Source organism: Oncorhynchus clarkii, chromosome 22 (assembly GCF_045791955.1).
Source record: "Oncorhynchus clarkii lewisi isolate Uvic-CL-2024 chromosome 22, UVic_Ocla_1.0, whole genome shotgun sequence".
NCBI lineage: Eukaryota > Metazoa > Chordata > Actinopteri > Salmoniformes > Salmonidae > Oncorhynchus > Oncorhynchus clarkii.
This window is the reverse complement of record NC_092168.1, coordinates 46,089,610-46,116,425: the sequence shown is the minus strand read 5'-3', so window position 1 is coordinate 46,116,425 and position 26,816 is coordinate 46,089,610. Positions and strand designations below refer to the sequence as shown.

Genomic DNA, 26,816 nt, shown 5'->3' with positions numbered 1-26,816 from the left:
TGTGGTTGTTCCGTGTTATTTAGTGATAAATAGTGAGTTTTCTAATAGTATATTTTGAGGACGTCATGAGTCATTCTATTTGTAGTTTAACACCTCCCTCTAGTGGCTCAATTGTGACACAACGTCTTCATCAAGTGTAAAGTTGAAATGTACAATACTGCATGATATCAGATAAAGTCCAGGTCTAAATAAATGCTGTATTGTGTAAGTAGTTGATGGTAAAATGTAAGAACATGCAATTATGGGTAACACTTTATAATAACATTCAGTAATAAACCATTTGTAAGGAATTTACAGTCTGCTCACCTTTTAATATTAAGCCCCCTTTTGTGTAATGTTATTCAGCTAGGTATTCTCACATTTATAAATAACTACTACAGTATATATATTAATTATTCAACACAACAGTGCAGGAGACCACAGCAGACACTTGAACCTCAGCATACTGGGTATGAACAGTACCACTACTCTCACTACATCACTGCTTCCAGGTCAGGGGTCACACCAGATTTTATTAGTAGTAGTGTGCTGAAGGAAGTAATGTGTTTGTCTGAAAATGACAGCATCCTTGTTGGCAGTGACTGATTTCAGTCACTCAGTAGAAATCAAATAAAATGTTATTGGTCAAAAACATGTGTTTATTCAATGTTATTGCGGGTGTTACGAAATGTTTATGCACCTAGTTCCGACAGTGCAGCAATATCTAACAATCTCACAACAAATACCTAATACACACAAATCTAAGTAAAGAACTGGAATTAAGAATATATGAATATATGGATGAGCATTGTCAGTGGCATAGACTAAGAGCAGTTCATAGACTGATTACAGGGTAATTAAACCAATATCTAAATACATAATTCAACTGAACATTAAGTTTAAAGGGTTACTACATTTAATACATTTACAAGTGAAGGTGTCCAAATACTTATGACTTCTTTAAATGGGGAGAATAGATACATAAGGTATTTTCATTTCTAAATGGGAAAACAGATATATATGAAAATTCTCTCAAATAAAAAAGTTGCATTCAGAGTTTTACACCCACTGGGCAAACACTGGTTGAATCAACGTTGTTTATTTTTCAACCAACATGGTGTAGACATTGAATTGACGTCTCTGCCCAGTTGGCAGGGACTGCTTTCAGTATGTGCGTTGGCCATAGGATGGTACTGCAGTATACAATCTGTGTCTGAGAAGGATGACTTGACTCATTCTATATGAAAGATAATTATTTATGTTCTATTAAGACAACATATATCTGATCTTTATGTGTTAGGTAAATAGTGTGTGTCTGCCAAACTGAGAAGAGACCATCTGTCTGAATAATACCAAAGCCTTTGCATTACAGGAACCTCCCTGAATACAGAGTATTGAGAAAATATTCATAACACTTATTCCATAACACTTATTCCACATGTTATCGTGTTACAGCCTGAATTCAAAATGTATGAAAACACTTTTTTTCTCATCATCTACATGCAACACCTCATAATGACAAAATAAATACAATGTGAAAACACATTAAATACAGAAATATCTCATTTACATAAAGGGTCCTATTTTATATCACAAGCATCTTATAAATGTTTCATAAAGACTTCATAAAGCCTTTATAAACACTACATTAATGTGTCACAAATTACATTTTGAGGACGTCATGACTCATGCTATATGTTGTTTAACATCTCCCTCTAGTGGCTCAATAGTGACACAACATCTTCATCAAGTGTAGTAAAGTTCAAATGTACAATACTGCATGACATCAGATAACGTCCAGGTCTAAATAAATTCTGTATTGTGTAAGTAGTTGCAATAAATAAATGCAATAATTTGCAATTATGGGTAACACTTTAGAAATTCAGTAATAAACCATTTGTAAGTCATTTACAGTTTGCTCGTTATGTATTAATCATTACTCCACCTTTAATTAAATGTTAATGAACTAGGTATTCTCTAATGTTTTAATAACTACAATATGTGTTAATGTTTAAGCACAACAGCGCAGGAGACCACAGCAGACACTACCACAACTCTCACTACATCACTGCTGCCATGTCAGGGGTCACACAATAGCAGCTCTCTCAGAGGTTGTGTAGTCAGAATGAATATAGAGATTGATAACACTTTATAATAACACATTGTAATAAAGAATGTATAATGGATTAGTAAATCGTTTATTCATCATTCATGTATCATTACTCCCACATTTGTTTTAGAAAGCTAGTTATTCACACATTTATTAACAACTTTTAAAGTCTGAAATAATGATTCAAAAGATAATTCATAAGATGTTTAATAAATAAACGTTTAAACCATTTACTATTCATTAGTAAAGTCATGTTGCAGTCCCTAATGTAATGGGAGGACTATTCACACTTTCTTAATAATTTATAAATGTTTTGAACAGTGACCAGTTTAATTTATCACAAACATATGGACATGCCATTGGTAGACATTCCAATACTACCTGATTCTACTTAAGATCTCAAAATGATCTAGAACAAATCAATGGTTAAACAATAAGCACACAACACAGAGGATGTTAAAGGAAATATATTGAACATGTTATTCCAATACAGTCACACTTGTAGTAGTGTGCTGAAGGATGTAATGTGTTTTGTCTGAAAATGATAACATTCTGGTTTGTTGGCAGTGACTACCAAAACCAAAGTGTGGATTGCAGTCACTCATTAGAGCAGACTTTGTCTCAGTTACATCATGGGGACAAATACTATTTGTCAGACATCAGAACAACCACACTGTACTCTGACCCAATTATCCCTTGATGTTGTTTTCCTTTTCTGAGGTGTTGTTTTCTCAGAAGAAAATGTGACTGAGAAATGTGATTTCTAGTTCAGTTGTATCAATCAAGCACCTCAAGTAATTAGGGACAGTTCACAATTTCTCAATCACAATTATCCAAAATAATGTGTACGACCACAAACAACAATAACTGTAGCGACCCTAAAAATGTGGATATCGACTTTGCCACTTCAGGATGCTTTTGTGGTGCATACGACATCATGTAGGGCTACGGGCCAGAAGGTTGAGGGTTCGCCGACCACTAAGAACCAGCTCACTCTCCCTGTCTGTATCATGAGGCCTACACTATGGTCAGAGTTGTCTACAGACAATGATCAGCTAGGAGGATATCAGATTTCCAACATTTTCCAGCAACAGGTTTCTCTGCCAATGCACCCCACAACCAATAAACAAAGCATACCGACTTCAGGTGTTTCAATACCATGACAACCGTGACAAATGAAGAAACTATGCTCTTGCTCCACAAATGCTCTCGCCTGGTTTATTCTGGGTCATCCTTGACATCAGACAAGGGAATCAGATGGGCCACCAGTCTTAGGCAGGGTTTGATGTTGGCCCAGAAGTGATCAGCCAGGATTTGGCTATGAGACCAGCACTGTCGACCACTGACATCACTGTCAGCATAGATAGTTTGGGGGAGAGATCTGTCGCTTATCCCCCCATGAGAAGCACGTTGGGAGTGACTGAGTCTGGTCAGGCAGGAGGATGATGAAGGGGACTGGAACTGCTGCCCCATGGAGTACCAAGGGCAGTTGAAGGAAGGTGGAAGGTTTTGCCATCTATCGTAACACTATGAGGATCTGACCCCCATTCACTGGAGGCTAAGGTGGAGTTGGCTTGTAAACTCTGTAAATCACCCTGAAGGTTGGTTCCTCTTCTCTCTGGACAGGTCGATGTTTGCAGTCGAGGGTGTCTGGATAACAGCTCAGGCCCAGAATTGGTTCTCGTGGATGGTGGTCTGGGAGAGCCATAGCTCACTGCTCTTTGACCTCCCTTCTGGAGGAAGGTGTTCCACAGAGGTAATGTTACTGGCCCATTGAACCTCCCGGCCAAGAGGCAGCTTTGCAGCCTGTCCACCAGGGACTTTGCTTCGGTCCCCATGGGTAGACTTTGGAGACCATTGTCAACATAGAAGGTGTGCTCGACTGACTCCTGAACATCTGTGTTGCCATCATGGTGGTCCTGAGAATGTTTCTGGAGGGCATAGATGGCACAGCAGGGCCTACACATCGTTACGAAGGGTAAGACCTGCCAGTCATAGGTGCTCGGCACTGCTTTTCTGTCTAAATTAAGATCCACAACATTTATTCCACGGGACAAGACTAGGTCCAGAGGATGACTGTGGCAGTGAGTAGTTCCGGAGACATGTTGGACAAAACCCACTGAGTCGATGATGACTCCGAAAGACTTTTGGAGTTGGTCTGGGGATTTTTCCATGTGAACATTAAAGTCACCAAAAATTAGAATATTATCTACCATGACTACAAGGTCCGATAGGAATTCAGGGAACTCAGCGAGGAACGCTATATATGTAAACAGTAGCTATAAAAAGTGATTGAGTAGGCTGCATAGAGTTCATGACTAGAGGATCAAAAGACACATTTTTTTTTTTTTTTGTAAATTGAAATTTACCATCATAAATGTAGGCAACACCTCCGCTCTTGCGGGACGCGCGGGGGATATGGTCCCTAGTGTAACCAGGAGGTGAGGCCTCATTTAACACAATAAATTCGTCAGGCTTAAGCCATGTTTCAGTCAGGCCAATCACATCAATATTATGATCAGTGATAAGTTAATTGACAATAACTGACTTGGAAGTGAGGGATCTAACATTAAGTCGCCCTATTTTGAGATGCCAGGTATCACAATCTCTTTCAATAATGGCAGGAATGGAGGAGGTCTTTATTCCAGTGAGATTGATAAGGCGAACACCGCCATGTTTAATTTTTCCCAACCTAGGTTGAGGCACAGACAAGGTCTAAATGGGGATAGCTGAGCTGACTACACTGACTGTGCTAGTGGCAGACTCCACTAAGCTGGCAGGCTGGGTAACAACCTGCTGCCTGGCCCATCACCCTGTCTCATTGTGGAGCTAGGGGAGTTAGAGCCCAGTCTATGTTCGTAGATAAGATGAGAGCACCCCTCCAGCTAGGATGGAGTCCATCACTCCTCAACAGGCCAGGCTTGTTCCTGTTTGTGGATGAGTCCCAGAAAGAGGGCCAATTATCTACAAATTCGATCTTTTGGGATGGGCAGAAAACTGTTTTCAACCAGCGATGAGTTATGAGACTGCAGTAGATGTTACGATCTTCTTCATCTGAGGAACAGCAATATGAAAGATCGAACCAAAGTGCAGTGTGGTACGTGTCCATGTTAAAATTATTACAACTGAACACTGAATCCAAAATAACAAAAGTGAAACAACGAAAATCGAAACAGTCCTTTCAGTTGACAAAACACAAAACAGGAAACAACTACCCACAAACACAGGTGGGAACAGGCTACCTAAGTATGGTTCTCAATCAGAGACAACGATAGACAGCTGCCTCTGATTGAGAACCATACCAGGCCAAACACAGAAATACAAAACATAGAACAAAACATAGAATGCCCACCCCAACTCACGCCCTGACCAAATCAAAATAGAGAACTAAAAAAGGAACTTAGGTCAGGACGTGACAGTAGAGCTCATCACTCCCCCTAACTGGGAGGGGGCCAGAGACAATTACACGATGCTGACACATCTTTCTAGCTGATTTACACGCTGAAGCTATGTTGCGCTTGGTGACCTCTGACTGTTTCATCCTAACATCGTTGGTGCCGATAACAATATCCCTATACTCTCTACACTCGCCAGTTTTAGCTGTAGCCCGCACCATCTTCCGATTAGCCTTAACATCGGTAGCCCTGCCCCCTGGTAAACAGTGTATGATTGCTGGACGATTTGTTTTAAGTATAATACTATGGGTAATGGAGTTGCCAACGATCATGGTTTTCAATTTGTCAGAGCTAATGGTCGGAGGCTTCGGCGTCTCAGACCCCGTAACGGGAGGAGGAGAGCCCAGAGAAGGCACGTCCTCTGACTACGGCTCGCTGCTTAATGTGGAGAACTGGTTGAAAGAATCTGTCGGCTTAATGAGCGACACCGGTTCAGCATTCCTACAGCATTTCCCTCCAGAAGACATGAGAAAGTTGTCTGGCTGCGGGGACTATGTGAGGGGATTTATACTACTATCTGTACTTACTGGTGGTACAGACGCTGTTTCATCCTTTCCTACACTGAACTTACCCTTGACCAATCGCCATCCTATGGCAACAGCACATACTGAAAGCAATCCCTGCCCACTGGGCACAGACATGAATTCAATGTCAACAATATGTTGGAAAAAACAACAACAACGTTGATTCAACCAGTGTTGGCCCAGTGGGTGTAAAACTCTGCAGTAAAACTGTTTTTCAACTGGCCTCTTCACTCCAGCATTTTGTATATGAATTGTATATGACACCTTCACTTGTAAATGTATTAAAGGTTGTAACCTTTAAATGTAATGTTCAGGTAAATTATGTATTTAGATATTGGTTCCATTACCCTGTAAGCAGTCTATGAACTTCTCTAATAAGTGACTGCAACCCACACTTTGGTTTAGATTCTCAGGGCCAACAAACAAGGATGTTATAATTTTCAGACAAACACGTTACTTCCTTCAGCACACTATTAGGACAGTGTGTTTTTGGAATAAAATGTTCAATATATTTCCTTTAACATCCTCTGTGTTGTGTGCTTATTGTTTAACCATTGATATGTTCTAGGTCATTTTGTGACCTAAGGAGCATCAGGTACTGCTGGAATGTCAACCAATAGCATGTCCATCTGTATGTGATAAATTACACTGGTCACTGTTCAAAACATTTCTAAAGTATTAAGAAGGTATGAATAGTCCTCACTTTAAATTAGGGACTGCAATACAACTTTACTAATGATTAGTACATGGTTTATGTGTTCATTTATTACATATCTGATGAGAGATCATATAAATCATTATTACATACTATAAAAGTTTATCAATGTATGAATAACTACCTTTCTAAAACTAATGTGGGAGTAATGAGACATTAATGATGTGGAGTCAAAATAAACATTATACATTCATTATTACAAAGTGTTACCAATCTCTATATTCATTCTGACGCCACAGCATCTGAGAGAGCTGTTCTGGTGTGACCCCTGACCTGGCAGCAGAGATGTAGTGAGAGTCGTGTTAGTGAGAGTAGTGGTACTGTTCATACCCAGTACGTTGATGTTGAAGTGTCTGCTGTGGTCTCCTGTACTGTTGTGCTTAATCATTTATTCATATACTAATGATTAGTAAATAGTTTATAAGTTCATTAAACGATAAGCACACAACACAGAGGATGTTATCTCATTAAACCTCTTATGAATGATCTTATGTATCATTTTTACAGACTATAAAAGTTGTTAATAAATGTGTGAATAACCAGCTAACTAAAACAAATGTGGGAGTAATGATACATGAATGATGAATAAACTATTTACTTAGAAAGTGTTATTGCAAAATGTTACCATTCTCTATATTCATTCAGACTCCACAACATCTGAGAGAGCTGCTCTTGAGTGACCCCTGACCTGGCAGCAGTGATGTTGTGAGAGCAGTGGTAGTGAGAGTAGTTATTGTGTTCATAACCAGTATGATGATGTTCAAGTGTCTTCTGCGGTCTCCTGCGCTGTTGTGTTGAATCGTTAATGGATATAGTAGTATTTACACATTTGAGAATACCTAGTTTATTAACATTTAATTAAAGGTGGAGTAATGATTAATACATGGTGAGCAAACTGTAAATGACTTACAGATGGTTTATTACTGAATTTATAAAGTGTTACCCATAATTGGATGTTCTTACATTTGACCCTTAACTACACCATTATACCATTGAGATAGACTTGGATGTTATCTGATATCATGCAGCACTGTACATTTCAACTGTACTACACTTGTTGAAGACGTTGTGCCTCAATTGAGCCCCTAGAGAGAGATGTTTAACAACATATAGCGTGAGTCATGACGTCCTCAGAATGTAACATTAGAACACTAGATACCATTTATCATTAAGTAACATGGGACAACCACAGCCTTAGGTATTTGGAGTACACAATCCACAATGACTAGAATGTCTTTTATAAAACAAGTTTATGCCTTCTCCAAGTCATTCCATTCCAATCCAGACAAATCATTCAGTATCAACACCACTTGTATCTATGATGACAACACTGAGATAAGTAATGTCAGTGTATTGCTATCTGAAATAAATATGAAATAAATAAATACAACAATTGTAGACCAAAACTATATCAAATATCAAATATCAAACCTATGTTTACCAACCTAGGGAATACAATTATAGGAACTATGAACTTCTTATCTTCAAATTTAATAAAAGTTTAGCTGTCACTTTGAACCATGGATAAAAGAAAGCATAAATTATTGGATTAATTAAGGAATTAACAAGTGGCAGAAAAATTATGAAATATGATAAGAACATGTCAATTAAAAAATACAAAAAGAAAGAAAATAAAAATGGAATCCAACAAGTATATGATACAACAACACCAGGTAATGGATATACAACACGTGATTGTTGTAGTTGTTATTTTAGAGTGGTACATTAAGGGATCATACACAGCAACATAGCGGTCTAAAGATATCAAGACCAAATTGCCCAGAGATAAAGATGTACATAAAGAAGCAATGTAGCCATGAAACACACAGAAATATTTCCCAAAACCCCAGCATGATTCCATTATTGCTACAGTCATTACTGGTATCACAATCAGTCCCACCAGGAGATCTGACACAGCCAGAGAGAGGATGAGCAGGTTGGTTTGAGTCTGGAGCTGCTTGAAGTGAGAGATGGAGATGATCACCAGTAGGTTCAAAAATATTGTAACTGCTGAAATCAATGAGAAGACGATGTACAGTGTTATGTAGATAGATGTCGATAGCAAAGCCTTTCTGCAAGAAGAGTTTCTGTCTTGAAAACAGTATTGAACATCTTCCTTTTTCGCCATTTGGTAAAAATGCTGAGGTCCTGCTCCTGCTTGGTTCTGTGTGTGACCTTGTCAGGTCAGCTTTCTGACAAACTCTGAGCTCTGCCTCTCTATTTATCCCTGAGTTACTGACAGCCACTCCCCTCCCCAGGAACTCTCTGCACACACACACACACACACACACACACACACACACACACACACACACACACACGCACGCACGCACGCACGCACGCACGCACGCACGCACACACACACACAAACGTGAGCACACAAATGAACAAACGGTTGGATAAACAAATAATTAATGAAATTATGATTCAATGTATTACCAGATTGGATATTGCTGTGCCCAGCTAGCCTGTTCTTTAGCCTTACTGGCCATTATAGATGAGAGAAAAGGGATATTTTCTCCAATTCAGATCAAATAAAATTTGATTTGTCACAAGCGCAGAACAGGTGTTGACCTTACAGTGAAATGTTTACTTACAAGCCGTTAACCAACAATGCAGTTTTAAGTTAAGTTTAAGATAAATCATCAAAAAATAAATAAATAATTAAAGAGCGGCAGTAAAATAACAATAGAGAGGCTATTTTCAGGGTGTACTGCTACAGAGTCAATGTGCGGGGTCACCGGTTAGTCGAGATAATTGAGATAACATGTACAGTACATATAGGTCGAGTTAAAGTGACTATGCATAGATAATAAACAAAGAGTAGCAGCAGGGTAAAAGTGGAGGGGGCCAATGCAATACTGGGCCGTACTCACTACCCTCTGTAGTGCCTTGCGGTCGGAGGCCGAGCAGCTACAATACCAGGCAGTGATGCAACCAGTCAGAATGCTCTCGATGGTGCAGCTGTTAAACATTTTGAGGATCTGAGGACCCATGCTATATCTTTTCAGACTCCTGAGGGGGGATAGGCTTGTCGTGCCCTCTTCACAACTGTCTTCGTGTTCTTGGACCATGTTAGTTTGTTGGTGATGTGGATACCACAGCACCGTTGATGAGAATGGGGGTGTGCTAGGTCCTCCTTTTCCTGTAGTCCACAATCATCTCCTTTATCTTGACCACGTTGAGGGAGAGGTTGTTGCCCTGGCACCACACGGCCAGGTCTCTGACCTCCTCCCTAAAGGCTGTGTCATCGGTGTCACTGTTGTGTCGTCTGCAAACTTAATGATGGTGTTGGACTCGTGCCTGGCTATGCAGTCGTGGGTGAACAGGGAGTACAGGAAGGGACTGAGCACGCACCCCTGGGGGGCCCCAGTGTTGAGGATCAAGGGGGCAGATCTGTTGCTACCTACCCTCACCACCTGGGGGCGGCCTGTCAGGAAGTCCAGGATCCAGTTGCAGAGGGAGGTGTTTAGTCCCAGGATCCTTAGCTTAGTGATGAGCTTTGAGGATACTATGGTGTTGAATGCTGAGCTGTAGGCAATGAACAGCATTCTCACATAGGTGTTCCTTTTGTCCAGGTGGGAAAGGGCAGTGTGGAGTGCAATAGAGATTGCATTATCTCTGGATGTGTTTGGGCGGTGTGCAAATTGGAGTGGGTTTAGTGTTTCTGGGAAAAGGGTGTTGATGTGAGACATTACCAATTTTTCAAAGCATTTCATGACTACGGACGTGAGTGCTACGGGTCTGTAGTCATTTAGACAGATTGTCTTCATGTTCTTGGGCACAGGGACTATGGTGGTCTGCTTGAAATATTTTGGTATTACAGACTCAATCAGGGACATGTTGAAAATGTCCGTGAAGACACCTGCCAGTTGGTCAGCACATGCCCAGAGCACATGTCCTGGTAATCCGTCTGGCCCTGCAGTGTTGTGAATGTTGACCTGTTTCAATGTCTTACTCACATTGGCTATGGAGAGCTTGATGACACAGTCGTCCGGAATAGCTGACGCTCTAATGCATGCCTAAGTGTTGCCTGCCTCGAAGCGAGTATAGATGTGATTTAGCTTGTCTGGTAGGCTCGTGTCACTGGGCAGCTCACGGCTGTGCTTCCCTTTGTAGTGTGTAATAGTTTGAAAGCCCTGCCACATCCGACGAGCTTCGAAGCCGGTGTAGTATGATTCAATCTTAGCCCTGTATTGACGCTTTGCCTGTTTAATGGTTTATCGGAGGGCATAGCGGGATTTCTTATAAGCTTCCGGGTTAGAGTCCCGCACCTTGAAAGCGGCAGCTCTAGCCTTTAGCTCAGTGCGGAGGTTGCCTTTAATCCATGGCTTCTGGTTGGGGTATGTACGTACAGTCACTGTCGGGACAACGTCCTTGATGCATTTATTGATAAAGCCAGTGACTGATGTGGTGTACTCCTCAATGCCATCGGAAGAATCCCGGAACATGTTCCAGTCTGTGATGGCAAAACAGTCCAGTAGTTTAGCATCTACTTCATCTGACCACTTTTTCATTGACTGAGTCACTGATGCTTCCTGCTTCAGTGTTTTCATAGGCCCAGGACTAGATAAAGTGTAGTTTTGCAACTACTTTCACCACTTTTAGTCTTGACATCTTTGGTTGTTTAGAACACTACCTTACTCACTCTGTTTAGCACATGTCCTCACATGTGAATCCTGAAAGACATGAGTGGAGCTAAGGCTTACGAGGGTGTGAACTAGCAGTGTGAACTAGTCTCTACTTGTATTCAATGTAAAAAAAACACCATTTACAATATTGCTATACAGGAACGAATCAAGCCGGTTGGTCACATATTCATTCTGACTCGACAGCATGTGGGAGAGCTGCTCTGGCATGACCCCTGACCTGGCAGCACTGATAGTGATGTAGTGAGAGTAGTCGTAGTGGGGTTCAACCTTTTGTCAAGGTGGGAAAGTACAGTGTGGAGTGTGATTGTGATTGCATTATTTGTTTATCTGTTGGGGCAAAATGGATGCGAAATGGAGTGGGTCTAGGGTTTCCGGAATGATGATGTTGATGTGAGCCATTACAAGCCTTTCAAAACACTTCATGGCTACCGACGTGAGTGCTACGGGTCGGTAATCATTTAGGCATGTTACGTTAGCTCCTTGGGCACAGGGACTATGCTGCTCTCCGTGAAACATGTAGGTATTACAGACTCGATCAGGGAGAGGTTGAAAATGTCAGTGAAGACAATTGCCAGTTGGATCGAGCATGCTTTGAGTACATGACCTGGATGTCCGTCAGGCACCGCAGATTTGTGAATGTTGACCTGTTTAAAGGTCTTACTCACATCGGCTACCGAAAGCGTGATCACACAGTCCTGCGGAGCGGCTGGTGATCTCAAGCATGCTTCAGTGTTGCTTGCCTCAAAGCCAGCCTAAAATGCATTTAGCTCGTCTGGTAGGATCACTTCACTGAGCAGCTCGTGGCTGAGTTTCCCTTCTTACTCTGTAATAGTTTTCAAGCTCTGACACATTTCACAGAAGGTGGAATATGTATATTTTTTTAAACATTCAAACAGTATCAGAGCCCGTGTAGTAGGATTCAATCTTAGTACTGTATTGACGCTTTGCCTGTTTGATGGTTCATCTGAGGATGTAGTGGGATTTCTTACAATCGTCCGGATTAGTGTTAGAGGTATTTTGAATGAGGTAGCTCTAGCCTTTTGCTCAGTGCGGATGTTCCCTGTAATCCATGGCATATACAGGGCATACCGGTACCTAGTCAGTGTGCGGGGGTACAGGTTTAGAGGTCATTTGTACATGTAGGTAGGGGTGAAGGGACTATGCATAGTAATAAACAGCGAGCAGCAGCAGTGTACAAAACAAATGGAGGAGGTGGGGGGTCAATGTAATAGTCCGGTGGCCATTTGATTAGTTGTTCAGCAGACATGTGGCTTGGGGGTAGAAGCTGTGAACTGTAATGTTTATCAAGTTATGTATTTACATATTGGTTTCCTTACCCTGTAAGCAGTCTTTGAACTGCTCAAATAAGTGACTGCAATCCACACTTTGGTTTTAGTAGACAAAACCAAATCATTTTCTGTCGAAAAACGTTACTTTACTCAAAACAAACGGTGTCTGAAGTTACATATCACACTATTACAACAGTATAGCTGTTTTGGAATAAAATATTCTATATATTTATTTCAACATCCTCTCTGTTGTGTTATTATTGTTTTACCATTGATTTGCTCTAGGTAATTTTGAGACATTAAAGGGCAGCTGAACTCAAAAATCAACTTCTCTGGTTGAAAAAGGCCGATGCTGAATCGATATTAGTTAGGAACATTCTAGTGTATAAATGTTGTACAAAGTGTAAATAGCATCATTTTGTTCACATTTTCCAAAAGAGAGATTTGTGAAATTTAAGAAAGCTGTTGTGTTCCTAGATCATGTGGAAATGCGCATCTGGGCAATGCACGCTCAAAATTCAGATATTCGTGTTACTTTTGACAGTAAAAAGTCCTCCAAATTGTGCGCCTTCTCCCGTCGGACGATGATAACACTATGACCTGAGTGGGTGGGTGCAGTGTCCAGATGCGATGCGCAATCTTATTGGTTGGGAATTGAAGGGGTAAGATTGGTGAGGGATAATTTGGGTAGGCTGAGCAGCGAAACTAACTTAAGGGAAACTGAAGGGACTGTGAGTGGAATTTAGGTAGAGAGAAGCAAGAAAGCTTTTTTTTAAAGCCGCAAAGTCAAGAAAGTCAAAGTCAAAGTCTCTAATGGGGACCACATTATTTAAAAGCCCAAAGTCTCTGAAAAGCCACATGCCTCAGGGGGAACCTTATTCTTAGCGTGCCAAATCCTACCCTGCAGAAAATGCATGGCTTAGGTACCACCCGACGAGGGAGGTACAGAGATATGCGAAGACAGTCCTGGGGCTGCCCCGTGGAACGCCACGTGGGTGGGGGAGGGTCCTCTAACTCAGCTGGTGCAGGGCTGCTGGGGCCCATCCTTAGAAGCTGAGTGCAATGCCGGAGGCTGGCCACAGCTGAAGCAGGTGGATTGCCTACTGCGGCGGAGAAATGTGACATGCCAGCCACAACTATCGTTGGCCGCTCACTGGCTGCGGCTGAGGCTGGTGAATCTTTCAAAACTGCTGAAAGCGCTGAGTCCCATGTTGGAACATGTGGGGACCAATGGGCGAGGATCATCAGTGATCTGGAGGAAGGGGTTAGCTGGGCCCAAGTGATGAGGTCAGGAGGTTTCCCACGTGGGAAGGGCTGAGGGTTGTCAAAGGCAGGAGGTGGGAGGCCCCCCAGAACTAGAGACAGCAGGCCCCATGGGTCAGGGAATGGTGGTTCCCCAAGATCTGGGAGGTGAGGGCCTAACAGGGCAGGGGACTCGGAACCCACTACTAAATCTGAGGACTGCAAGCCAGGTATAGTGGGAAGCTGTAAACCTAGCAAAGCAGGGAACATATTATATAGCGCTAGTACAGGTGACTGGGTGCAGGCTGAGGGCTGTGATCTGTCTAACTGCACAGCTAGAGGAGCAGATAACTGACTGGGTCTAGCGCGACGGGAGACCAAGGGCCTAGATCTAGGACAGGTGGTTTGGCATGTAGCACTGAGGGAGCTGACTCTTGCTGACTCTTGCTGAGGGCAGATGCTGCAAACCTAGTGGGCAAGATAACCTACAGCCTGGCGGAGCAGTGGACTGAGGGCTGACCAGGGCTGGAGACAGTGAGGACAAATCTGAATCTGACAGGGAAAATGACATTGAGAACGACATTAAACTTGACAGAGTGATTGACTCTGGACCTGTCAGGGAAACTGACGATGGACTTGGAGAATAGTAGAGCTCAGGGCCTACTATACTCTGAGCCTAGTGGAGAAGGAGCATGATGACCCAAATGGACTGAGAGGCGACTAATGCTGAGGAAAACAGACCCAGTGCAGCTAGAGAACAATGAACTAGTGTAGCTGGAGACCAATGACCTAATACAGCCAGAGACCAATGGCCTGGTGCAGCTGGAGACTAATGACCTAGTGTAGCTGGAGACCAGTGACCCAATGCAGCTAGAGACCAATGACCTGGTGCAGCTGGATACTAATTACCTAGTGTAGCTGGAGACCAGGGAACCAATGCAGCTTGAAACCAATGACCTGGTGCAGCTGGAGACTAATGACCTGGTGCAGCTGGAGACCATTTTTATTTATTTGTTATTTTAATTTAACTAGGCAAATCAGTTAATAAACATTCTTATTTTCAATGAGAGCCTAGGAACAGTGGGTTAACAGCCTTGTTCAGGGGCAGAATGACAGATATTTACCTTGTCAGCTCGGGGATTCGATCTTGCAACCTTTCGGTTACTAGTCCAATGCTCTAACCACTATGCTACCTGCCACCCCACACCAATGACTTAGTGCTAGGGACTGAGGGCTGACGAGGGTTGAGAACTGAAAACCCTCTGAACTGATTTGGAAAGGCACACTCTTGTCTATTTAAAAGGTCCCACAGTTGACAGTGCATGTCAGATAAGAAACAAAGCCATGAGATCAAAAAAGTTGTCCTTAGAGCTCCGAGACAGAATTGCGATCTGGGGAAGGGTACAAAAATACTTCTGCAGCATTGACTGTCCCCAAGAACACAGTGACCTCCATCATCCTTAAATGGAAGAAGTTTGGAACCACTAAGACTCTTCCTAGAGCTGGCCGACCGGCCAAACTGAATTATCTGGTAGAAGGGCCTTGGTGATGGATGTTCACTCTGAGAGAGCTCCAGAGTTACTCCAGGGAGATGCAATAACCTTCCAGAAAGACAAACATCTCCATATTGTAGATTGACTAGATGGAAGCCATGCCACAGTAAAAAGCACATAACAGTCTTGGAGTTTGCCAGAAGGCACCTAAGGACTCTCAGACCATGAGAAACAAGATTCCCTGGTCTGGCGAAACCAAGATTCAACTCTTTGGCCTGAATGCCAAACTTCACATCTGGAGGAAACCTGGCACCATCCCTGTGGTGAAGCATGGTGGTGGCAGCATCATGCTGTGGGGATGTTTTCAGTGGCAGGGACTGAGAGACTAGTCAGGATTAGGGGAAATATGATTGGAGCAAAGTACAGAGAGATCATTGATTAAAACCTGCTTCAGGGATCTTGGGATCTCAAAATGGGTTGAACGTTTTTTATTTTTTTATTTCACCTTTATTTAACCAAGTAGGCTAGTTGAGAACAAGTATTCATCTACAACTGCAACCTGGCCAAGATAAAGCAAAGCAGTGTGACATAAAGAATAACACTGAGTTACACATGGAATAAACAAGCGTACAGTCAACAACACATTAGAAAAAATAAAGTCTATATACAGTGTGTGCAAATACACCTTCCAACAGAACAATGACCCTAAGCACACAGACAAGACAATGCAGGAGTGGCTTCGGGACAAGTCTCTGAATGTGCTTGAGTGGCTCAGCCAGAGCCCGGACTAGAATCTGAACGAACATCTGTGGAGAGATCTGAAAATAGTTGTGCATCGTCTATCCCCATCCAATCTGACAGAGCTTGAGAGGATCTGCAGAGAAGAATGGGAGAAACTCCCCCAATACAGGTTTGCCAAGCTTGGAGCATCATACCCTCTAATCGCTGGCATAGATGCTTCAACGAGGTTCAGAATAAAGGGTCTGAATACTTAGGGCTCTCCAGAGGGTGGTGCAGTCTGCCCAACACATCACAGGGGCCTGCCCTCCAGGACACCTACAGTACCCAATGTCACAGAAAGGGCAAAAATATTATTAAAGACATCATCTACCTGAGCCACGGCCTGTTCACCCCGTTATCATCCAGAAGGCGACTTCAGAACAGGTGCATCGAAGCTGGGACCGAGAGACTGAAAACAGGTTATATCTCAAGGCCATCAGACTGTTAAATACCCCTCACTTGCCGACTACCACCCGGTTACTCAACCCTGCACCTTAGAGGAGGCTGCCCTACAGTCTGTACATAGTAATGGAATCACTGGTCACTTTAATAATGGAACACTAGTCACTTTAATAATGTTAACACACTGCTTTACTCATATGTATATACTGAATTCAACTGTATTTTTTGCCAGTACCATTCTGACGTTGCTTGTCCTAAAATATATATATTTTTTAGTTCCATTCTTTTACTTTTAAATTTGTGTGTATTGTTGTGTATTGTTAGATTCTTCTGCAATGTTGGAGCTAGGAACCAAAGCATTTCACTACACCCGGAAAAATGTCTGCTAAATATGTTTACGTGACCAATAAAATGTGACTTTGATTTGATGTTGATGTGTATTAGAGGAAGTAACCCTTGAAACGTAATGTTCAGTTAAGATATATATTTAGATACTGGTTCCATTACCCTGTAAGCAGTATATGAACTGCTCTTAGTCTATACCACTCTGACATTGCTCATCCATATATTCTTAATTCCTTTACTTAGATTTCTGTGTATTAAGTATTTGTTGTGAAATTGTTATATATTGCTTGTTAGATATTGCTGCACTGTCAGAACTAGATGCACAAGCATTTCTCTACACCTGAAATAACATCTGCTAAACATTTGTATGTTTGAAAATAAAAGAGAGCCGCACACTCTGCTGTCAAAACGTTGGTGTTCAATTTTTGCATCTGAGCTCCTAGAGTGTGCGGCTCTCTTTTATTTTCAAGTTTCTACTCCGCTAACCAGCACATCGTCTTAATAGGTGTGCATTTCTTTTTCTTCTAGAAACATCTGTATGTGACCAATAAAATTAGATTTTATCTGATTTCTAATGAGTGACTGCAATCCACACTTTGGTTTTGGTAGTCCCTGCCAACAAACACAAATGTTAGCATTTTCAGACAAACACATTACTTCCTTCAGCACACTACCACAACAGTATGGTTCTTAGAGAGCATATTACATCAGCAGAAGTCAACTTGTGCTCTGTGAATGAGGTCTAAAACTCTAAGGAATTCCACCAATTAAAGGTGTTACTCCAGGGACCTAATAAGGCCCTAATACAGCATAAACATTCAAAGTGAACCTAAGTACAGCTCTATTGTCATTTGTGTGATTACAACTTCCATTAGGCCTCAGCCTCAGTACAACCCTCACCCCTAAACTAGTCTTTCCTGCACAGGTCAAGAATCCCACCACTGAGTCATGACTCTGTCACAGGAGGGATCTGAACTGTGGTATCCTGAGTGGATAACCAACATCTTAACCAATAGTAAAAGAGGAAAGTCCCTCTTGGACCGAGGGTGACACTGATTTAGAAGTTCCAGGAAGGGCTACCTCATCACCAGAGCATGAGTCTAACTCACCTCTGCTACAATTTTCCATTTTAGTCATTGAGCAGATAAGGGGGGGGGGGGGGGTTGTGGCGTTAATCAATATACTCATGAAGAGGTAGGTTTTCAGACAAAACGTGGAACACTAGTTTTCAGACAAAACCTACCATAAATTCACTCAAGTCTCTATCCTACATGCTCTCTATAGTGTTTCTGACAAAAAACAAGACATTTTGGTATATAAAGAAGGATTTAAACTAACAAAACGACCATTCACTTTGTAGCTGGGACCCTTGGGATTGCAAACAGAGGAAGATCTTCAGAAGTTATTTCATCGCTATTTGTGATTTTGTGAAGCTTGTGCTTTATGAAAAATATGTTGATGTGGGGCGCCGTCCTCAGACAATCGCATGGTATGCTTTCGCCGTAAAGCTTTTTTGAAACTGGACAACGCAGTTGGATTAAGAAGGATTTAAGCTTTTAAATGATATAAGATATTTCATATGTTCATGAATGTTTAATGTTATGATTATTTATTTGAATCTCGCTCCCTCCAATTTCACCGGATGTTGTCGGCTGGTGTCCCGCTAGTGGGATGCCTATCCCTAGAACCAGGCTCATCAAGGAGGTATTAGTACAACTATGCTGGGAATCCCCACACAACCCCTCTCCATTCTCATGGACGTCAGAGCGTTGGATGGGTGCTCTATTGGCAGAGTCACCCAGACCACGTATCCCTTTAACCTGAGATTGTCGGGTAATCACTGTGAGTATATGCAACACTTCCTGGGGTCCGCCAATTTCTTCCTCCGGTTCATCCGGGGCTACAGTACCCGGGCTTTCACCCTGTCAGCACTCACCTCCCACAATTTCCTGTTTACGTGGTCTCCAGCTGCAGACAAGGCGTTCTTGGACCTCAAACACCAATTCACTTTCTCCCCCATCCTAATCCATCCAGATCCGTATTGGCAGTTCGTGGGGGAGGACATCGCTTCAGACATGAGAGTGGGGGCTGTCCTGTCCATTGTTCGGCCCAAGACCAACAGCTGCATCCTTGCGCTTTCCTCTCCCATCGTATCAACCTCACACAAAGTCTAAAATGTCATGGTATGCTGTGTTAAAATCTCATGGCTGTAGTGTTAAGATTTCCCTTCACTGAAAATAAGGGTTCTAGCTCAAGCCATTAAAAACTGCCCCAGACCATTATTCCACCCACACCAAACTTTACAGTTGGCACTATGCATTGGGGCAGGTAGCGTTTTCATGTAATCCGCCAATTCCAGATTCGTGAAGAGTGATTCATCACTCCAGAGATGCTTTTTTCACTGCTCCAGAGCCCAATAGCGGAGTGCTTTAAACCACTCGATCCGGCACTTGGCATTGCACGGCCATCGAAACCCATTTAATGAAGCTCCTGATGAACAGTTCTTGTGCTGACGTTGCTTCCAGAGGCAGTTTGGAACTGGGTAGTGAGTGTTGCAACTGAGGACAGAGGAATTTTAATCGCTTCGTTCTGTAGCACCCGGCCTTCCCGTTCTGTGAGCTTGTGTGGTCTACCACTTTGCGACTGAGACATTGTTGCTCCTAGATGTTTCCATTAAAAAATAACAGCACTTACAGTTGAACGGGAAAGCTCTAGCAGGGCAGAATTTTTACAAACTGACTGATTGGAAAGGTGGCATCCTATGACGGTGCCACGTTGATTGTCACAAAGCTCTTCAGTAAGCCAATTCTACTGCCAATGTTTGTCTACGGAAATTACATTGCTGTGTGCTCGAGTTTATACAACTGTCAGCAATGGGTTTGGCTGAACTAGCCAAATCCACTTTTTGAAGGGGTGTTTCGATACTTTGTGTATTTAGTGTATCTTTGACTAACAGATGTATATTTTTATTCCCAATCATGTGAAATTCATAGAGAGAGAGAGAGAGAGAGAGAGAGAGAGAGAGAGAGAGAGAGAGAACTGGGGAAGTGCCTGCAGGTCAAGGAGACACCAGATGAACACAAGAGGGCGTGGCAGGAGCAGATATGACAACCACAGGAGGGAGCATCTAGCTGGGTCCAGGGTCCGGCAGAAGGTCATACACAGGGGGTCCAAAAAGGCATCAGTACAGGCAGGGAAAAGGCTAGTAACATCGTCCGGGAGATTAGGCAATAGTTCGATAACAGGAAACCCGTATAGGCAGGGACTTTGGCAAAAGGCATTGTTAGTGAGGCAGGCAAAAAACTATCATACAAGGGAGGAGTAAATTACAGGAAAAACAGAGCTTCGAAAAGACATGCGTCACAAAAAAAACTCACAATGATGGGGTGCATAGAACTGAACTTAATATGTGTGATAATGACATACAGGTGTGTGAACAGGCGATCAGAATTCAGGTGATTGGGATCTGGAGAGTGAGCTGAGTTCAGGGGATCTACATGTTTGAGAGTGTGAGCTGGAAGCAGACGTTACAACAGTCATTATGGGGTATTGTGAATAGATTGATTAGGGGGGAAAAAAACAATGCAACACATTTAAGAATAGGGCTGTAACGTAAGAAAATGTGGAAAAAGTCAAGGGGTCTGAATAATTTCCGAATGCACTTTCTGTTTTACTGTTTATAAATGAAGACACCTTATGCATCTAATCCCCCCATTTGAAGAATTCCTAAGAATTTGAACAACTTCGGCAATCTTTCCTCTCCGTGGCGTTGAGGCGGTGGGAGAAGGTGAGGGCAGACAGGGGGAGGCCAGGGTGCTGTTACCTCGGAAAAAGCGGCGATAAATGTTGGCGATTTCAGCATGTGTTGCAGCTGCACCCTGGACGTAGGCTGAGGCCATTTCACCTCCACTTTCACCTTCTCGGGGTCCATCTGGACACTCCCAACAGAGATGATGTAGCCCAGTAAAGGAATAGTGGAGCAATGGAACTCACTTTTCCTCCTTGACAAACAACTAGTTCTCCAGAAGGCGCTGGAGAACCGATCGGACACGGAGCACGTGTTCCTCGGGGGAGCGGGAGAAGACGAGACAAAGATGAATCGGTTTAGCATGTCGCAAAGAACATCGTTCACCAGAGCCTGGAACAAAGCAGGGGAGTTGGCGAGGGCAAATGGCATGACCAGATATTCTGTAACGAGTTTCGTCTTCATACGAAGGAGAGTCGGACCAAAATGCAGCGTGTGGTTTACGATCCATGTTTATTAATAATACGAAACACGAATCTCCAATACAATACTACAAAACAAAACGTAACGAAACCCTAACAGCCTATATAGTGTGAACACAGGGACACATAGGACAGGAACAATCACCCACAAACACACAGTGAAACCCAGGCTACCTAAATATGGTTCCCAATCAGAGACAATGACGAACACCTGCCTCTGACTGAGAACCATATCAGGCTGAACATAGAAATAGACAAACAAGACATGAAACATAGAATACCCACTCAGATCACACCCTGACCAATCAAAACATAGAAAATACAAAGTAAACTATGGTCAGGGCGTGACAGTACCCCCCCCCCAAGGTGCGGACTCCGGCCGCAAAACCTGAACCTATAGGGGAGGGTCTGGGTGGGCATCTGTCCGCGGTGGCGGCTCTGGCGCTGGACGTGGACCCCACTCCATGACAGTTTTAATCCCCCTCCTAAACGTCCCTAAATAGGTTACCCACCACAATGATAACATGGGACAGAGGGACAGCTCGGGACAGAGGTAACTCGGGACAGATGGGTAGCTCAGCACTGAGAGGAAGCTCAGCACTGAGAAGAAGCTCAGCACTGAGAGGAAGCCCAGGCAGGTAGTAGAAACTACCAGAACCTGGCTGGCTGGCGGTTTCAGCAGATCCTGGTCGACTAGCAGATCTGGGAGAATCTGGTCGACTGGCGGATCTGGGAGAATCTGGTCGACTGGCGGATCTGGGAGAATCTGGTCGACTGGCGGATCTGGGAGAATCTGGTCGACTGGCGGATCTGGGAGAATCTGGTCGACTGGCGGATCTGGGAGAATCTGGTCGACTGGCGGATCTGGGAGAATCTGGTCGACTGGCGGATCTGGGAGAATCTGGTCGACTGGCAGATCTGGGAGAATCTGGACGACTGGCAGATCTGGAAGAGTCTGGTCGACTGGCAGCTCTGGAAGAGTCTGGTCGACTGGCAGCTCTGGCTGCTCCATGCTGACTGGCTGCTCCATGATGACTGGTAGCTCTGGCTGCTCCATGCTGACTGGCTGCTCCATGCTGACTGGCAGCTCTGGCTGCTCCATGCTGACTGGCTGCTCCATGCTGACTGGCAGCTCTGGCTGCTCCATGCTGACTGGCTGCTCTGGCTGCTCCATGCTGACTGGCTGCTCCATGCTGACTGGTTGCTCCATGCTGACTGGCGGCCCTGGCTGCTCCATGCTGACTGGCGGCCCTGGCTGCTCCATGCTGACTGGCGGCCCTGGCTGCTCCATGCTAACTGGCAGCTCTGGCGGCTCCTTGCAGACTGGCAGCTCTGGCGGCTCCTTGCAGACTGGCAGCTTTGGCGGCATCCTGCAGACAGGCAGCTCTGGCGGCTCCTTGCAGACTGGCAGCTCCATGCAGACTGGCAGCTCTATGCAGACTGGCAGCTCCATGCAGACTGGCAGCTCCTTGCAGACTGGCAGCTCCTTGCTAACTGGCAGCTCTAAGCTAACTGGCAGCTCTATGCTAACTGGCAGCTCTATGCTAACTGGCAGTTCTGAACAGGCGGGAGACTCCGGCAGCGCTGTAGAGGCAGAAAGCTCTGACAGCGCTAAACAGGCGGGAGACTCCGACAGCGCTGGAGAGGAGGAGGGCTCCGACAGCGCTGGACAGGCGAGGCGCACTGTAGGCCTGATGCGTGGTACTGGCACTGGTGGTACTGGGCCAAGGACACGCACAGGAAGCCTGGTGCGGGGAGCTGCTACCGGAGGGCTGGGGTGTGGAGGTGGTACTGGAAAAACCGGACCGTGCAGGCGCACTGGAGCTCTTGAGCACCGAGCCTGCCCAACCTTACCTGGTTGAATGCTCACGGTCGCCCTGCCAGTGCGGCGAGGTGGAATAGCCCGCACTGGGCTATGCAGGCGAACCGGAGACACCGAGCGCAAGGCTGGTGCCATGTAAGCCGGCCCAAGGAGACGCACTGGGGACCAGCTGCGTAGAGCCGGCTTCATGGCATTAGGCTCGACGCTCAATCTAGCCCGGCAGACACGCGGAGCTGGAATATACCGCACCGGGCTATGCACCCGCACTGGAGACACCGTGCGCACCACTGCATAACACGGTGCCTGTCCGGTCTCTCTAGCCCCCCGGTAAGCACAGGGAGTCTGCTCAGGTCTCCTACCTGGCATAGCCATACTCCCTGTTAGCCCCCCCCCAATAAATTTTTGGGGCTGCCTCTCAGGCTTCCATCCGCGTCGCCGTGCTGCCTTCTCATACCAGCGCCTCTCTGCTTTCACCGCCTCCATTCTACGGTAACCTTCCGCGCACTGCTCCATTGAATCCCAGGCGGGCTCCGGCACTCTCCCTGGGTCGGCCGCCCACCTGTCGATCTCCTCCCAAGTCGTATACTCCATACTGTACTCCTCTTTGGGCTGCTCCTGTTGTTTCTTCTCCCGCTGCACCTTTGGGCGGCTACACTCCCCTGGTTTAGCCCAGGGTCCTCTCCCGTCGAGGATTTCCTCCCATGTCCAGAAATCCTTATTGCACTTCTCCTCGCGCTGCTCCTGCCTGTTGACACGCTGCTTGGTCCGTTGGTGGTGGGTGATTCTGTAACGAGTTTCGTCTTCATACGAAGGAGAGTCGGACCAAAATGCAGCGTGTGGTTTACGATCCATGTTTATTAATAATACGAAACACGAATCTCCAATACAATACTACAAAACAAAACGTAACGAAACCCTAACAGCCTATATAGTGTGAACACAGGGACACATAGGACAGGAACAATCACCCACAAACACACAGTGAAACCCAGGCTACCTAAATATGGTTCCCAATCAGAGACAATGACGAACACCTGCCTCTGACTGAGAACCATATCAGGCTGAACATAGAAATAGACAAACAAGACATGAAACATAGAATACCCACTCAGATCACACCCTGACCAATCAAAACATAGAAAATACAAAGTAAACTATGGTCAGGGCGTGACATATTCGTAGTGTCCGCTGGCTGTGTTGAAGGCGGTCTTCCATTCATCCCCCTCATATCCGCATCAGGCCGCAGGGTCTGGTCCTTGATGATAAAACGATGGCGCCGACAGAAAGTTGCCTCCCTTCTGGTCCTGAGAAAACTATGCAGTTATTTGTTTTTTAATGTGTTGTTTCTTACATTGTTAGCCCAGAGAATCTCAAGTGTTATTACATACAGCCGGGAAGAACGATTGGATATAAAAGTGATGTCAACTTACCATCATTATGACCAGGAATACGTCTTTCCCGAAACAGATCCTTTGTTCGGACCTCCACTCTGGACATGCGATCTTATCCCAGAGGCCAACCCAAAACAACGTGGTCACTGCAAATTTGGCTAGTCATCTAACACACTCAAACTTTACAGATGCACAATCGTGAGCATCCTGTTGGGCTGTATCACTGCCTGCTATGGCAACTGCACTGCCCTCAACCGTAAGGCTCTCCAGAGGGTAGTGTGGTCTGCACAACGCATCACCTGGGGCAAACAACCTGCCCTCCAGGAAATCTACAGCACCTGATGTCACAGGAAGGCCAAAAAGATCATCAAGGACAACAACCATCCGAGCCACTGCCTGTTCACCCCACTATCATCCAGAAGGCGAGGTCAGTACAGGTGCATCAAAGGTGGGCCCGAGAGACCGAAAAACAGCTTCTATCTCAAGGCCATCAGACTGTTAAACAGCCATAACTAACACAGGCCATAGGTATCACTAGTCACTTTAAATAACGCTACTTCAAAAATGTTAACATATACATATGAGATGAGTTGTGTAGGATATATAGTATTCTATACCATCTACTGCATCTTGCCTATGCCGCACGGCCATCGCTCATCCATATATTTATATGTACATACTCTTATTAATCCCTTTACATTTGTGTGTATCAGGTAGTTGTTAATTTGTTAAAATACTTGTTATATATTACTGCATAATCAGAACTAGAAACACAAGCATTTCGCTACACTTGCAATAACATCTGCTAACTATATGTATGTGACCAATAACATTTAATATGCTCTGATTTCTAATGACTGACTGCAATCCACACTTTGGTTTTGGTAGTCACTGCCAACAAACACGAATGTTAGCATTTTCAGACAAACACATTACTTCCTTAAGCACACTACGAAACGCCTGATTTAGTAGGCATTTCGTAGATCCAGCTTGGAGAAGACCGTGGCCCCCTGGAGCAGCTCAAAGGCTGAGGAAATGAGTGTTAGCAGGTAACGGTTCTTCACAGGGATATCACTGAGTCCCCGGTAGTGCACTTAATGCACTTCTGCAGGGTCTTGTCCTTCTTCTACACGAAGAAGAACCCTGCGCAAGCGGGAGAGGAGGAGGGACGTTTAAATCCTGTAGCTAGGGAGTCCCCAATCTTAATCAATTCAAATCAAATGTATTTATATAGCCCTTCGTTCATCAGCTATTATCTCAAAGTGCTGTACAGTAACCAAGCCTAAAACCCCAAACAGCAAGCAATGCAGGTGTAGAAGCACGGTGGCTAGGAAAAACTCCCTAGAAAGGCCAAAACCTAGGAAGAAACCTAGAGAGGAACCAGACTATGTGGGGTGGCCAGTCCTCTTCTGGCTGTGCCGGGTGGAGATTATAACAGAACATGGCCAAGATGTTCAAATGTTCATAAATGACCAGCATGGTCCAATAATAATAAGGCAGAACAGTTGAAACTGGAGCAGCAGCACGGCCAGGTGGACTGGGAACAGCAAGGAGTCATCATGTCAGGTAGTCCTCAGGCATGGTCCTAGGGCTCAGGTCAGTTGAAACTGGAGCAGCAGCATGGCCAGGTGGACTGGGGACAGCAAGGAGTCATCATGTCAGGTAGTCCTGGGCCATGGTCCTAGGGCTCAGGTCCTCCGAGAGAGAGAAAGAAAGAGAGAAGGAGAGGATTAGAGAACGCACACTTGATTCACACAGGACACCGAATAGGACAGGAGAAGTACTCCAGATATAACAAACTGACCCTAGCCCCCTGACACATAAACTACATCAGCATAAATACTGGAGGCTGAGACAGGAAGGGTCAGGAGACACTGTTTAGTCCTCAATAGCCTTGGTTTCTGGTCCCGACAGCGAGTGCAGACGTCCCCCGGGGCTTGGCAGAACAGACTCCAGCTCATGATAGCACCCGTAGAACAGTTAATGAGTGGAATGTGTCTTTGGAGTCAGGAGAATACCAACACCATGGGAATCTGGAGGGACTTGATGAGCGGGAACTGAATGGTCTCGCTGTGTTTCCCTGACACACGTAGGTTGATGGGAGTGGTGTTATTGGTGACCCGACCTATAGAACGCACGTCCAGCACTCTACCATCCATGGGAATGGAGAGGGGCTGAGTGGGGATGTTCATCTCGGAAGCCAGTGTGGCGTCCAGAAAACTCTCATCGGCCCCCGAGTCAATGAGAGAGAACCCAGAGAGATTTGGACTGGTTCCCCCACAGCAGAATGACATGGAAAGGGGTGCGAGTAAGGCAAACAGAAAAGTTATCCATATGGCCCACCAGAGTACTCGCTCCCTCTAGAGCCTGGTCCTTTACCGGGCACGATA

At 44.5% G+C, this 26,816-nt stretch overlaps 1 protein-coding gene across 1 annotated transcript in view; it reads left to right on the top strand.

The window, feature by feature from the left end:
* LOC139380152 (trace amine-associated receptor 13c-like) overlaps positions 1-2,076 on the top strand; it is a 17,775-nt gene extending 15,699 nt beyond the window's left edge. The window contains exon 3 of the mRNA XM_071122596.1: positions 1,996-2,076. Coding sequence (XP_070978697.1) covers positions 1,996-2,076 — 81 coding nt within the window. The remainder of the gene's footprint in view (positions 1-1,995) is intronic.
* The last annotated feature ends 24,740 nt before the right edge of the window (positions 2,077-26,816 follow it).